The following is a 15,832-nucleotide window of genomic DNA, read 5'->3' as shown; positions in this document are numbered from 1 at the left end:
TTCAAATTAATTAGCTAAATACAAATTGCTTCTTAATTAGCTAACTTACCCCTTAAACAACATTGCCGACATGACTTGGTTGATATATGCACATCTACGTCAGAACTTACACGTTAAGAGTGTCAAGATGTTGAAAGAAAGCGGCAACAGTGAGAATGATAAATTGATAATAGGGGAAAGTTGAGAGCATTAAGATATCTTTAGTAACTCTCAGTGAAAGGAGAAGAAAAACTGCATATATCTTTAGTAGCACTACGAACTATTTCCTATTAGAAAATACTAGGTGTTTTTTGCATCTTGTATTTGCAATAAACTTTGGTCTGATTTTTTTTTTTTTAAATCTTATTGTTAATTCAAACTCCCTGTTTCTTGGTTTTAGGAAACGTAATTCAAACACTGTTCTTGATTTTAGGAAAGGTTATTGAACACTATTCCAAACCCAATGAACCCTAAGATCTTGCCAATGTGATGTCTAAGGAGCCTATAAAACAATAATCATCACGCTAGGAAACTTCCCAGAGATTTCTGATGTATGACAGCCAACAATTTTATATTTTTCCACGTCCTCAACTCCTAATGATGCTTCATGTAATATCTTTCAGTAAAATGTATTCTCCCTTGTCCCAAAAAGATTATTCTTTTTTCTTTTTTAGTCTGCTTCAAAAAGATTATTCTTTTTCTATATTTAGAAATAATTTAACTTTATGAGATAATTTACAATCACACAAATATCTAAAGTTTATTTTGAACTACACATTTCAAAAATCTTCTTTTATTTCTTAAATTTTGTGCCAAGTCAAAAGAGAATAATCTTTTTGAAACAGAGAGAGTAAAAAGCAGGGGCATATCTATTATTATTGTTTAGGGGCGGATCTAGCTCCTTGTATGGGATTCCTGGGAATCCCATACATTCATGCGGATTTGATTTCTGTATTGAAAAAATCAGTAAATATAGAAAAAATACAACTTGAAAATCCATTAAGAAAGTGTGTTGTTAGTCTCTTGATAGAGAAGGAGTCCTTTAAGCTTTGTTCCTATTGGTCAAGAGTTCAATTCTCCTTGGTCACCATGTAGGTGAAAACCCACAAACTTAAAAATCCTAAATCCGCCACTATCTAATTTCGTTTTGCATTAACACAAGGGAAAATGGTCAAATATACCCCTTTACTTTCATTTATTAGCTAATTTTACCTTCCATTAGCGATAGTGAACAAAAATACCTCTGCCGTTACCAAATTGACACTTATACCTCTATTTGGATGGAAAATTCAAATCAAACCCAATTCCCAATTTCATTTAAAATTTCCATTTTGTTGGTTCGCCCCGACCCACCAATTAATCACAGCCCCCGTCGAATCCCCTCCATTAAGTAATGCTCCAGTATTATTCAATACTATACTAGATTGAAGCCACGTGTCCAATAGAATTTAATGGCCTAGATTACACCTCTCCAGCCTCTATACCGAACCCATCTCATAGAACTCCCTTAAAGAAATACATACCCATTATTATATCGTTCATCATGTACAATGGCGTATCCTATTCCTGCATTTTTATTTTAGCTTGCAACAGCAATTTGCCTCTCTTTGTTTCTTCAGAGAGCAATTTGTTGAAGTACAGCTTTGTGTTTTTCTCCTCCTTATACGCAATTTCAACACTGAAGGCATTAATGCATGAAGACCCATGTTATTTTCTTCAGAAGATCGATCTCGGGGAGATTTTGTACTGCTATTCAGTAGATTACAGAGAAGAAACAAGATATGTTCTTTTCGACTAGATTACCCTTAATTAAAACTGCCTTTTAATAGTGCTTTTCGTAAAGTTGCGTTAACACATTTGGAAAACTGGAAAGCTTAAATATAGAGTATGAATTGGTCATTTTCCTATGAATTGAATTTTGAATTTGGGGTAAGAAACTTTCTGTTTACTCTTTCATTTGGCGAAGAAGGGAGATTTAGGAAGCTAATGGGTGGAGGGGGAACATTGTAGAGGATGGAAAGGTGTAATCTAGGCCATTAAAATTCTACAGGACACGTGGCTTCAATCTAGTATAGTATTGAACAATACTGGAGCATTGCTTAATGTAGGGGATCTGACGGGGACTGTGTGTAATTGATGGATCGGAGCGGATCAACAAAGAGAATGGATAATTTTAAATGAAATTGAAAATTAGATTTTATTTGAATTTTCCATCCAAATAGAGGTATAAGCGTCAACTTGGTTTGTTCACTATGTTAACACGGAAAGTAAAATTAGCTAATAAAAGAAAACAGTTATATTGGACATTAAAATTCTATTGGACACGTGGACATTAAAATTCTATTGGAAAGAATTAAACTTCCCGTTCCCACTGTACGGTAAAAACTATCCAAACATACAAAAAGCTCTAAGCTAACAGGAAATTTTTCCTCAGAGAGGGGAAGAGAACCAAAATTACCACGACTTTAATTATCACACAAATTTGTTGGTTTTCACAACTCTCACAAAAGAACTTATGATTGTACTTACCTAGCACCAAAACCATTTAACCACGACAAAAATCAATTCTTCACCGATTTTTCCATGTTTAAATAGTCAAAGCATAGAGCACGAGTCATGATTTTTGAAAGATAGATGATTTCCTTTCAGGAAACATTTTCCACCAAGCAAATACTCCGAAAATAGATAAGGAAGCCATGCTCAAATAGACAGCAATCTTAAGTAACATCTTAAAATACTGACAGGACAAAACTAGCATATTGATGCAAAAAGAGAAGAATCCCACAATGAAGATAATTGGCAAAACATGCAGAAAAAAGGTTCAACGATACGCTACATCTATATAGGTCCAAGCTGAAATTGCAAGGTGGAAGCAACTCATGTATTCATAAAAAAAGGCAGCTTTTTCATCTCTTAATTGGCAACAGAAATTCTTCCAGCAACTTGGTCAAGATCTCTCTGACCGTTGGATGTGATTCTCCTTCCTCTGTGTAAAAAGGAAATAACAGATAAATCAGAATACTTATCAGAAACACAATAGCACAATCAAAAACAAACAATTTCACAAATGTGTTGCTTTCATATACATTTTTCACTTTACATCTATTTTATCAGGACATATATAAGGTCTGCGTACACTCTACCCTCCCCAGACCCCACGATGTGGGATTTCACTGGGTTGTTGTTGATAGAAGAACAAAAGATACAACAAGTAACCACACATAAACCATCATTAAATAACTACATTATTCTACTCAAAAGACAATCCGAGGAGTTCTTCCTAACCAAAAGAATTCCATGCCCTATACCAACACCCAAACACAAGAAAGATGCATTTGATTGTGAAAAGAATACGTACCCCTTGGGTTCAAAGTCAATTATGTTCATGGTCTGCAATTGCTGAAGAATGTGTCGTGCAACTGAACCGCTGCTCTTGCAGAAATGGCGTGGACGGCTGCCATTCCTCTGGTTACCACCATAGATTCTTCGGAATCCACCAACACCAATACCTCCTCTCAAATAGATCTTTCTTGCCATAGAAGCTGTCAATAAAATTCAAAACATGGAAGAAAAGTCAGTAAGCCAAAATTCTGATTCACATGAATCCATTCTTCAGTGTGGGGAGATAATAAAACACATACCAGCCCTAATGTAGTACCAATCAGGGTCGTATGGGGCAAGCTCTTTCAGTTTTCCAGTCTTGACAATGTCAGTCCACTCTGGAAGCTCCATCTACAGATATGGAATGTTAATAAGCAGCAAACGAATAAGATCATTGTGACTTTCGACCTCCCATCAAAACCGACATTCAGCAGCAAGCTAGTTCAAAAACTAAACAACAAAACACTGGACGGGGAAAATAAACAGTCTACTAATAATAAGGGCAGACACACACTCTCCCTACTGATCACAATGTATATACACTTATTACAGGACTATATAATAATTTTTGCCTTGACATAAGAGGAGGAGCTAGGGTTTCAACTTTCTGGGTTCAACGTTACAAATTCAAGTGCTAATAACTGGATTCTAAGTTTACATATCCAATTATTTTGTTGTTGTTACTGCTTTCACTTCCACATTCCCTATTTCAAACTGCTTTGAAATGCTTTAATCCGTCCACCTATGGGATTACACTGGGTATATTATTGTATAATCAATGAATTTCTTAATAAGCGTAGAGCAAAAGCTAATGGGTTCTGCTGAATCAGTATTTAGGCTTACACAACAGCAATCTCACTCTATCACCCTCAGACTACATATTCTAGAGTAACCAAACAAGGTATACACGTACGTGTGTTAACCAAACAAAATCAGAAACATCTCGTATATTTACAACAAGCCTGGCACTCCAAAAACAGGAATAGTTAACACATAGTTTGGCATAGAGAGTATGGTCACGTTATTATCTAATGCAGATTTGGCCGTACAGTTATCTGTTTATTAGACAACTCTAATACACATATAGAGAACATGCAAATGAGATATAAATGATCAAATTAAAAAGCATTAACCTAACACACAAATTTGTAAACTAGACAGACTTAATCTAATGAATATATATACAAGTACATACCTTGCCGGAGCGCTTGAGATGAGCGGCATAAGCCTTGACGAACTCATGGGGTGAAACATCCTTCACATTTCTCGCTGCCTCCATGTTTTGGCCTTCTATTCTACTTGCGGCGACTCTCTGCTCAGCGAGGGTTTGTAAGATGTCAAGAAGGATCAGTAGGGTTTATATTTATATTTATAAAAAATAAGGATATCGACCCAGGCCCTACTTAATTGGGCTTCAAGGAACAAAGCCCAATCTCTTTCTATTACTACTTACTACTAACATTTCTAGTTTACGCAAATACTAGTATTATTATATTTGTAAACCACCATTTTGACTTGTTTTAGACTATATCTTTCAAAAGTTTTCCTTTCTTTTTTAAATTTCATGTCTAGTTAAGCTATATCACATAAATTAAAACTTAGGGAGTTATTGTTATTTTTAAAGGTTGTGCAAATATAAATCTTAAAAAATTACTCCTTCCGTCCCAATATTTGACACCATTTAAGTTGACATAAAGTTTAATAAAGGAAGTAAGTTTTTGAAACTTGTGGTCTATAGCAAATCTTGGATATTCGCATTGCTATAAATCATTTCTTCAAAAGTAAAAGGGGAATTTTAAGATTAAGTTGTTTCTAATTATAGAAAGATAATATTCTTTTTGGGACAAAGTATAAAGGAAATGATGTCACATAAACTAAGTATTTTTTCTAAAAAATGTTAGACTCGTGTCTTATTTTGCTCATATTGCTCCACGTTACAAACAAAACATTAAACTGTGTCTAATATTTGTTGCAACTTGCAAAATTTTAGAAAGTGGTCTAGTATTTTTTCATAAAATTTTCGATTTGATCAAAAGAAATCTTTTGACCGTCATTTAAGAGATTCATAAATTACACCAAAAGAAATCATTATTTATTAAACAATTATCCAGAAAACGAACCGGCCAAAAATCTACGGGCTTCGCCTAAGGAAAAGGCCAATCTGGTCGTCAATTATCACGGGGTCATTTGAACTTTTGGCCCTATTTTGTGCTGGTCTTTAATTTTTGACCTTCAAATGGACTGGTCTTTACTGTTTGTCCTTCGGAATCGAACTTATGCTTAAAGGCACATAAGTTACACATCATAATATTCACAAATTTTGCTAGGCACCTTAAAGAACTTATACCCTGCTATGCATAAGTTTAATTTTGAAGAGCAAAATTTAAAGACCAGCCCATTTGAAGGACAAAAATTAAAGACCAGTCCATTTGAAAGACAAAAAATTAAAGATCGGTCCATTTGAAGGAAAACCGTGCAATTACTTCGTTATCACACTCCAATTGCAATTTACATCCTTGAGCTTAAAGCAGTGAACGTTTCAACCCCGTCCTTTCAGGTGTTTTAAACTCATGTAAAATTGTATGTATATAAATTAAGCATGAAATAGATATATCATTCCTATAAAATATAATAGACGAGACTTGAGATTATCTTATCATTCTTCATTAAGTTTTTTCAAATAAATGTTACATTTAAAATTAGAAATAAAAATTTGCCTCCAAAAAAGTCACTTACTAAAAGTAAAAAGGATGACAAGGATAAAAGATTCCATAAAGAAATGTCTTGTTTCTTTTTCAATTTTGTTTCTACATTATCGTTTATGTGCATATCCAATTTGAAGAAGAAAGTGCAAAAATTGTCCCAGAAAAGAAAGATTACCACATGTCAAACAAACACCAAGTGGATTGAATAGATTAAGTTGGGTTGGTTACACAATAAATAAAATAAGTTGGCTTGGTTACACAAAATATAACCGGAAAAAAAACAGCACACTAAAAGTAAACTTGTCGATTTCTTGATTAAGAAATTATTAGTGAAGTAGCCCGCGCTTTACACGGTACAACCACGATATTAATACATAAAGGATATAATTGATATCATTACAAATTTACTCAAGACAGAATAGATTAAATTTCTTATGTATTACATTTAGTAATTAATTTTATATTAAATAAAATTTATAATATCTTTTATTAGAATTAGACATAAATGAACTGATTTTTCCATTAGCAGATTTTAAAGAAAATAGGTAAATGAAAAAGTATACATATATAAATTTTATAGATATTTGTTTTGAAAACCATTTTGACTTCAAATCTAGATCGATTTTTAACGTTTTAATGTTAATTTATTTTTAACACTTACTTTTATGTTTTGCTCTATTTTTCATTCTAAATTTGATAACAACAATAAAAGAAGAATGAATGGAAAAAATAAAATCAAAACTGAATAAATATAATCCAAAATTCAGTGAGTTAAATCATAACAACCTTGTCTATATTTAGTCCTGTCCGTTTTCCTTTTATTTTTCTCTCTTTGGTTTTTATTTTCTTTCGTAATTCCCTACTTGCTCATTTTCCACAAAAAACATCAAATTCGTTTATGCGCACGGGGAACAGAGCAGTCTAAATTCAATATGTAATTACAACCTTGGGACTCTTGATGTCTTGTACAATAGCAGTTTCTAACAATTTTGAGAATACAAGTGTTTAACATGATTAGTTTTTCTTAAGTAAAATTGAAAAGTTTAAGTTTTTTTTTTTTCCAATTAGATATTTGTAGAAGATAAAATCATTGATTACCACTATTTTATGAACCATCACTTAAACCTAAAATATGATTGAAACGCGTATCTACGATAGAATAGCTAAATTATTTCAGCAAAATATACATATTATCAAATTAAAAGGTCTAATTATAAATAAAATAATTTTAGTTTTTCAAATAGTTACTGTAACAGTTAAAAGTTAAGGGATATATTATTAATGAAATAAACAGATGTCACAACTTTCCATTTCTACAACTCCACCTTTGTTTTCCTTCTTTCATTATTTTCTTCGTTGCTCAATTAATTCTTGTCTTCGCGTATAGAGAATAATTAAGAAAAGAAAAGATAGAAAACCGAATATCATAGAGATAAACTCCCTCTTCAATGTTCCTTTTGAACATAAAATTACATCGAATTCACATAAAGACAAAAAAGAATACAATAAAGTATGGAATTGCATTTGTAACTTTTTGAGATTATAAAATTACATCAAGAAACCTTAAGAATTGTCTTGTCTCTTCCATCTTTCAACAGTATCTTACTCCTGCTTGAATCATCGAAAAAACTTAAGGAAGCTCCTTTAAGGTTTTCATCCTAAAAGCGGACAAAATAGAAAAAAAAGATCTGGTGCATTATATTTTTCGATAAAAGGTAAAAGAAATAGAAGCATTGAATCATAGTTCCTAGACTTTTGCCGGAGCACGAAAAAGAAAAAGAAATACAACAATTTAAAATTCGCAATCGCACAAAAATTAAACAGAAAGATTTATGATAAACAAATCAAAATAATTATATTAGAAACAAAAAACGACAATGGAGGAATCAACAGAAAATAAATAATATTACTCCCTCAAATCGTTGGAAGAACAAAAGAACACAATATTACTCTATTATATGCAAGAATTTAATTGGGTGAACAAACTGAAAGTGTGTGAAAGATTGTTTGCAACCTTCTTATTTCCAACTTAAATAGTTGAAGAATTCATGCTCTATTGATTAAGAATTTAATAAAAACGGTTACAAAAGAGAAAGCTAAAGAAAACGAACGGCTAGAGATGGAGAATAAGGTGTAGTTAAAACTTAAAATAATTAAGAGGTGTAATTAAGAGAATTAAGATAGTCACTTTTGAATTATTTAATAGATAACATATTGATTTTAAAATGAGAGAAAGTTAAAAAAAAAAAAAAAAAAAAAAAGGAGAAAAAAGATAAATGGTATTCTAGGCCATATAGGGGTGCCACATCACTTTGTCTATGCGTAGCTTTATATTATATATAGATTTTCTCGAGTAAATTTCACATATGGTCACTTAACTATCACTTTTTTTTCCACAAAAGTCACTTAACTATCGTTTCTAACACAAAAATCACTTAACTTTGAGTATACTAACACAAATATCACTAAACTACTTTTCGGTGTCACTAAACCACTTTATAGTGATAACTCAATATTTACCAATCATATCTACCAATCATTTGTATTAAATATTAATCTGTAAGTTGGTAAAATATATTTACCAATCATGTTTACCATGTGGGAGGACTATATTAAATAGTAGTTACAGTACTATTCATGTTAAATTTTCCTTTTTATTGAACTAAAGTTTGATCAATTGATATTGTATTTTTTAGAAAGGTCTTCAAGTCGCGTATTAACTTTATTATGAACTGTGTTTTACTCATTTGGTAAGATTGTATAAGAATTGAGAAAATTTTGATGGTATTCACAACTTGTGGGGTTTATGTTTATAAAAAAAACTGCAACTTAAGAAATTCAAATTGCATGTCCAAATCTGATTTCATCTCATAATTTCATCTCATGGTCATGTCCAAACGGCTCCCTAGTGTCGTGCGGTAGAAATAAGTCATAGCTTTCAATTTGGGTCGTCGCGTGCCTTGCAGGGTCGGGTTGATCCCTCATTATATTTTTTCAACAGAAAAGAGCCAAATATACCCCTGTACTATTGGAAAAGGGCTAAATATACCCCTCAGTATATTATGGGTCTAAATATACCCCTGCAATTATATTATTGGCTCAGCTATACCTTTCCTCTGATAAAGTTGTCCACTTTGGACATCCTATCCTACGTGACACTGACATTTGATGAGGTGGGTGCCACGTGACATTGCCATCTCATCACCCCTAACCCATTTTACTCCTCCCCTCTTTCACCACTAAACTATTCACCTCATCCACCATCATTGCTATCACTACCGCCATATAGTTATAGCTGTAAAGGACTTAGTATTGAAATTAAGAAAATCAAAAGAGCTTCAAGAAGATTCGGAGCAATCACAACTAGCAAATCGCAATCGCGCGCTCACAAATTTAATTGAAGAAAAAAAGAACCTGCATTAAAAAACAAATTTAGCAAACATGTCAAAATACAATCACCTTATTGTATCAAACAGCAGAAAATGAAGTCAAATAAAATCATATTTACGACTTTTTTACTTGTGTGTGAGAAAAATTAATTTACTATTTATGCCACGAAGTCACCAACAGCAAACAAGAAAAAATACGAATTTTACCAAAAAGGATTTTGCGCTTCGTTAGCTATGTCACCATCTTGGTTTGAACCCGCGATTTAAGTAGCACAAAAAAAGAAAAGTTGAACCAAATTAGTACAAAATAAAAGTACATTAATAGGTTTCACGCACGAAATTCGTGCGTGAAAGGACCAAACTGCAAAAATGCACTTTGAGCCTTTCACGCACGAAATTCGTGCGTGAAAGGAGTAAGTTGCAAAAATATAGTTTTCACCTTTCACGCACTAATTTCGTGCGTGAAAGAGCAAGTTGCCTTTTTGCCTTTCACGCACGAATTTAGTGCGTGAATGATGCCAACAAAAACCGATCCCCTCCTTCCCCACCACAGAACCTGACAGTTAGCCCCCACCCACACCATTAACGTCGATTTTCGATGGTCCCCCACCCCAAAAACGCTATTTTCTTGTTGTTTTTCAATCCAAAACTCAATATTCTTGGTATATTGAAGTGTAGGAACAAGTTTCTAAGGTTACATTTTGGAATAGAGCAGCGCAGAGGTTATTTTGAAAACTCAAAAAAACCTTCAATCTAGGTATTTCACTACGAATTTTTTATTACATTGCTAAATATATTATTACCCTAAGGATTGTTGAGGTGGATTTGCCGTTTTGCGGTATCTTTTTGTGCGTTTTTTGGGCAGTGCCCGCACTGTTGGGACTGCCCTTTTTTTTTTTTTTTTTTTTTAATTTGTTTATGTATTGTTAATTAGTTAATTATTTAGTAATTGTTTATGTAGTATTTATTAATTGTTCGATTAGCGACTTAAGCATTTATTAATTGTTATACTAGCTATTTTAATTGTTAGATTAGCTAATTATTTATTGAGTTTTTGTTAAGCCAATTGTTTATTTGCTAATAATTTCTTAATTGTTTCATTAGTTAATTAATTGTTTATTTGTTAAATATACAATAATAATTTATCAATTTTTTGATTAGTTACTTAATTGTTTATTTATTAAATATATGATAATAACTTGTTAATCATTTGATTAGTTAGTTAATTGTTTATTTATTAATTATTTATACTAATTGTATGCTAACTAATTGTTAATTATTTGACTTATTAATTTTTAATCTTTATATTTAGGATTGAAAACCCTTAGTTTAGGATTCATAACCCGTAGCTTAGGATTGAAAACCCTTAATATAATTTTTGATAAAAGATTACATAACTAATATTACTTGTTAATGATTTATTTAAAATACGTAAAACAGATGGGTCACCACAATCCTTAATAAAATTTTCCATAAAAGATTACATAACTAATATTACTTGTTAGTGATTGATTTAAAATACGTAAAACAGATGGGTCACCACAATCCTTAATAAAATTTTTGATAAAAGATTACATAACTAATACTACTTGTTAATGATTGATTTAAAATACGTAAAACAGATGGATCACCACCCTCTTGATCTGGGGCCCTTCGACCGAGAGTTACTGTATCTTCAGCCCGAGCATAGGTCGCAACATATATGGACATCCGACCTGCAGCCTGAGTCTCAGGTTCGTACCCGGTTAGGGGACTCAGCATGGGAGATCTTAGCTGCTCACCTCCCACATCCTCGTGTCCTGGATATACTACGTCGGGGCGGTATCTACCGGTGCGTCGAAGTTGGTCAAGTACAGCACGATAGGTCGCTAGTGACGGCATTGATTGAGAGGTGACGACCGGAGACGCACACATTTCATCTCCGCACCGGTGAGGCTACCATTACCTTTCAGGATGTAAAGGTCATTTATGGGCTACATGTTGATGGACGCCCATTGTATATTGAGGAGCCCCCTGTGCTGCCACCTTACCGGGATGAGTTGACTAGGCTCACCGGTTTCGCGGCTCTGGATGGTCATATTTTTAGCCAGAGTCGACTTTTATTGTCGGCCCTTTACGCTCACTTGCGCCTCACAGACATGCAACATCCGATTGGAGAGGACACGCCTCAGGCTAATGTTGACCGACGCGCGCGTCTATACCTACTCGTCATATTCGGGGCCATCCTGTTCCCGAACACTTCGGGTTCACATTTGAGCTTGAGGTATCTTCGGTATATCGACGATCTTGCCAAGATAGGATGTTATAGTTGGGGCGTTGCTGTGCTGGGCTACATGTATCGAGGATTCTGCCGATGTTCTATGGGCACGAGGGTAAAGGTCCCTGCATTTTGCTCGCTCCTTCAGGTGATATATTTAAGTCTGTGTAATTAAACACAAAATATATTTTTTTAAAACGACGACTGATAAAATGTTTTTTAAATGACTATATCAGATATGGGTGTGGACTAGGTTGAGACCTTTTCAGCCCATACCAGCTCACCCTCCCGCTGACTATCTTACTATGTCGATGCCATACGCGCGGAGATGGTCGCGAGGCGTACGCCGACGTACGGAGACTCATCACAGCCTTCTCCCGTTTAGGGATCAGCTAGACCGCATGACGATGCAGACGGTATGTTCATATTTTAGATCCACACGCTAGACCACATAGCTACTATTTTAGTCTTTTATTGTTAACTAGTTCACTTCTTTTTACAGGCTTTTATATGGACGTCGTATGATCATATTTTGGATCAGCTGCAGGCGTTTTGTAGGGCTGGTCAGCACATGTGAATGTCGCGGTGTCCATTGATACATATGGATATCGTTGAGTATCACGCACCCGACCGCGTGTTACGGCAGTTTGGGTATGTACAAAATATACCCGCGGCTACGATTTGGGAGCATGACCACCATGCGAGAGACGAGCGTGCGGGCGTCGATGATGCATGGCGACTATATATGCAGTAGCAGGTCCAGAGTTGGGATGTGAGGATGACGAGCCTCGGTGGTCGGACATGACACTCCGATCCATGTGTACATGGAGTGGTACATGCGGATCACTCGCATCATTATTGGCAACCCCTCTAGGCGTCGTCCAGATGGCCTGGGATATGTAGATCTCGCAGGAGCGTACGAGGCGCTGGTACGGACCGTTCAGACGATGCGCTATGAGAGCACTGCCCGTCTAGAGGCCCCCGAGACGGCGGAGTATGCAGCATGGATGATTGAGCTTGCCGAGGCTGGTATGAGACATGCACATGACTTTGAGCGTCTTCATGAGCGTGTTTCCGTTGCCCCACCTAGGGCAGCAGGTGGTCGTGGTCGCAGAGGAGTTGGTAGCCGTCGTAGAGGTGGTAGGGCTGGCAGAGGTGATGAGGCGACTTCAGAGATCCCATCGAGTTCTTACCAGCCGGCGACTACAGATATCTCATCGACTTCTCATTCCCGGCCGTCGACTTCACAGACACCTCTGTATATGCCGGACCCTTTTTCAGATTATGTGCCCTGGCCTTCATTGCCACATCTACTAGTTCGTGATCCACAGGGTGAGCGGCCGGTTTGTGATCTATAGGGTGGCCTACAACTGCACTTCGAGGACTCCATGTTCGAGGACTTCGTGTTTGATACGGCACCATCGGCATCTCCTGCGCCTGTGGACCCATCTCCTGCACCGGGCCCCACTCAAGAGACCGTTGAGGAGCCAGCTCAGAGGCCCTCTCACCAGGCATCTTAGGAGGTCGTCGACACACAGGCTTGATTTTTACAATAAATAAAATAATTAATTAATTATTTATTTATTTCAGGTCATTTTAGAATAAATCTAAATTAAATTGTTTATATGTTATTTCAGGTTCATTCCTCTGCGCCTGTGGACCCATCTCTTACACCGGGCCCCACTCAAGAGACCGTTGAGGAGCCAGCTCAGGAGCCCTCTCAGCAGGCATCTCAGGAGGTCGTCGACACACAGGTTTGATTTTTACAATAAAATAAAATTATTTATTAATTATTTATTTATTTCAGGTCATTTTAGGATAAATCTAAATTAAATTGTTCATATGTTATTTCAGGTTCATTCCTCTGTGCCTGTGGACCCATCTCCTGATGAGATTGATGAGGAGCCATGTTATGAACCGGCCCCACCGCCCACCGTCATTTCCCATAGAAAACATGTTATGAACTGGGGTCCGGGTCGAAAGAAGGGAAGGAAGGGAAGCAAGGATGATCATGCCATAGAGCATGTACAGATTAAGAGGAGGAAGGGGGATAGAGATGATGGTGGTGGTGGTGGGGTTAGCCTTAGGCCTAGCCAAACTCTAAAGGCTCCCATTTGTGGGACCTGAGATTGTGAATGTTGTAAATAAAGTGTATATTTTATGTTATTATTTTTTTTTAATGATAATTAGTTATATTAATAATAACTCGTGCAACGTATGGAAAAAATCGTGATTTTAATAGGTTAAAAAAAAAAAAAACAAATCTGTGCGTGAAAGTAAAAAGTTTAAAGGTGGATGAAAAAGTGAACCTTTCACGCACAAAAACTGTGCGTGAAAGTGAAAATGAAAAACACAACCTTTCACGCACAAGAACTGTGCGTGAAAGTGTAAAAACCATCCATTAACCTTTCACGCACAGTTTTTGGGCGTGAAAAGTTCCCACCTTGTCTGACCAACTTGTATTGCGCACCATTTTAATGCACAATGTCTATTTCAGGAATCTATGACACATAAAGGCTTGATTTGACAATACGTTGCTGCATTATTTGACCGCTTTAATACGACGTGTATTGCACACCATTTTAATGCGCAATGTCAATTTCAGAAATCTATGACACATAAAGGCTTGATTTGACAATACGTTGCTGCATTATTTGACCATTTTAACACGACTTGTATTGTGCACCATTTTAATGCACAATCTAAGTGTTGATTTGACAACACACCACGCATTACAATTTTGAGTGGTCTATTTAACTTGAAGGCTTGACGAGTGAAAAACTCATCAACTTCATAAGTCTAAATCTTACAAGTCATTCAAAAAAAAATCAAACTTCATAGAAAAAATGTCTCAGAATGCTTCAACTGTTAAGGTTTCACTATTTTGGGATGGAGATATCGTCGAGGACAATTACTCCATTCGTTATAGTATCAAACCAAAAGCCCATGTTAAATTTCCAACAACTTTAAATTATGAAACACTAGTCAGTTACATGCACAAAAGAATGAAAACTACACCCACTGAGTTTGGAATCTCAATAACTGGCAGATATCCACAAACAATATCAAACGGTGTTGTGCGTTATGGCATGCACAATATCAACGATGATGAATCTTTAAGTGATTATTTGGGATCGCCGGAAGAATATCGTGATTTAGTATTCATTAATGTTCTTGAGATGTATGTTGAAAAGATACCTCGAGAAGAAGTTCCTCAAGTCCAGCCTATTCATGGTAACACTTATGGGGACTTTAGTTCTTATGGAGACATTTTGAGTGGTCAAGTGCCGCTGGAAAATCTAAGCCAGCAATTTAATCAAGCTTATAATGAAAATTGGTAAATATGGATTTTTCATATTATAGCACGTGTTTGTTGTATGAATTGGTCAATAACCAGTTTTCAAATCTTTATAGGAACTATTCTCAAAACTCGCCAGTGGTACCAAATATGGATGTTGGTCAATCCTCTCAGTTCGGTGGAGTTGATCATTCTCCACACCATGACAGTGCTAATGAACGACAGTAAGTTCATCACCTTGATATTAAATTATCTGTATATATATATATGATGTTGGTATTTAAAATATGTTACTTTTCGTGTAGGAGGATGAATGCACTTGATAATAAAGATTTTCCTAATTATTATGAGTCATCATCAAGTGATGACGATGAAATGGCTAATAATGCAAAGGTAACCGATGATGAAGATGATGATGATGTTCAAGTTGGTATGACCAACAATATTCCTCAAAGCCAAAACCAACAAGAACCAATGCACCACCATGTACCACCACCGATGGCTGAAAACCCAACTTCTGAAAGCCCAATTCAGTGGCATTCTAACAATATCCCTTATCTTGACAGCCTGCAGGGTCGTGATGATGCATTTGTCTTCACAAGAGAAGATGATGATAGTCGCCAAAAAACCTGGATTGAACCAAAGGATCTCAACAAAGATCGATGCTACCTTGCAAAGGGAATGTTGTTCGCATCCAAAAAGGCGTTGCAACGGGCTGTCAAAATTTATTGTTTTAAGGATATGAGGGAGTTTAAGGTTGATCAGTCAAACACAAAGATATGGAGACTAGTTTGTAAACGACGGTATCAAGGCTGTGAGTGGT

The 15,832-nt window shown here is 35.5% G+C and overlaps 1 protein-coding gene across 1 annotated transcript; it reads right to left on the bottom strand.

The window, feature by feature from the left end:
- Positions 1-2,661: 2,661 nt before the first annotated feature.
- On the bottom strand, positions 2,662-4,711 carry LOC132632877 (small ribosomal subunit protein eS19x-like). The gene is made up of 4 exons (XM_060348999.1): positions 4,556-4,711; positions 3,621-3,711; positions 3,338-3,521; positions 2,662-2,965 (listed from the first exon to the last, which is right to left on the bottom strand). The coding sequence occupies exons 1-4, from the start codon at positions 4,637-4,639 to the stop codon at positions 2,893-2,895; spliced, it is 432 nt and encodes a 143-aa protein (XP_060204982.1). The 5' UTR covers positions 4,640-4,711; the 3' UTR covers positions 2,662-2,892.
- Positions 4,712-15,832: the final 11,121 nt, after the last annotated feature.

This window comes from Lycium barbarum, chromosome 3, assembly GCF_019175385.1.
Source record: "Lycium barbarum isolate Lr01 chromosome 3, ASM1917538v2, whole genome shotgun sequence".
In the NCBI taxonomy this organism is placed as follows: domain Eukaryota; kingdom Viridiplantae; phylum Streptophyta; class Magnoliopsida; order Solanales; family Solanaceae; genus Lycium; species Lycium barbarum.
This window is presented reverse-complemented; position numbering and strand designations above follow the sequence as displayed.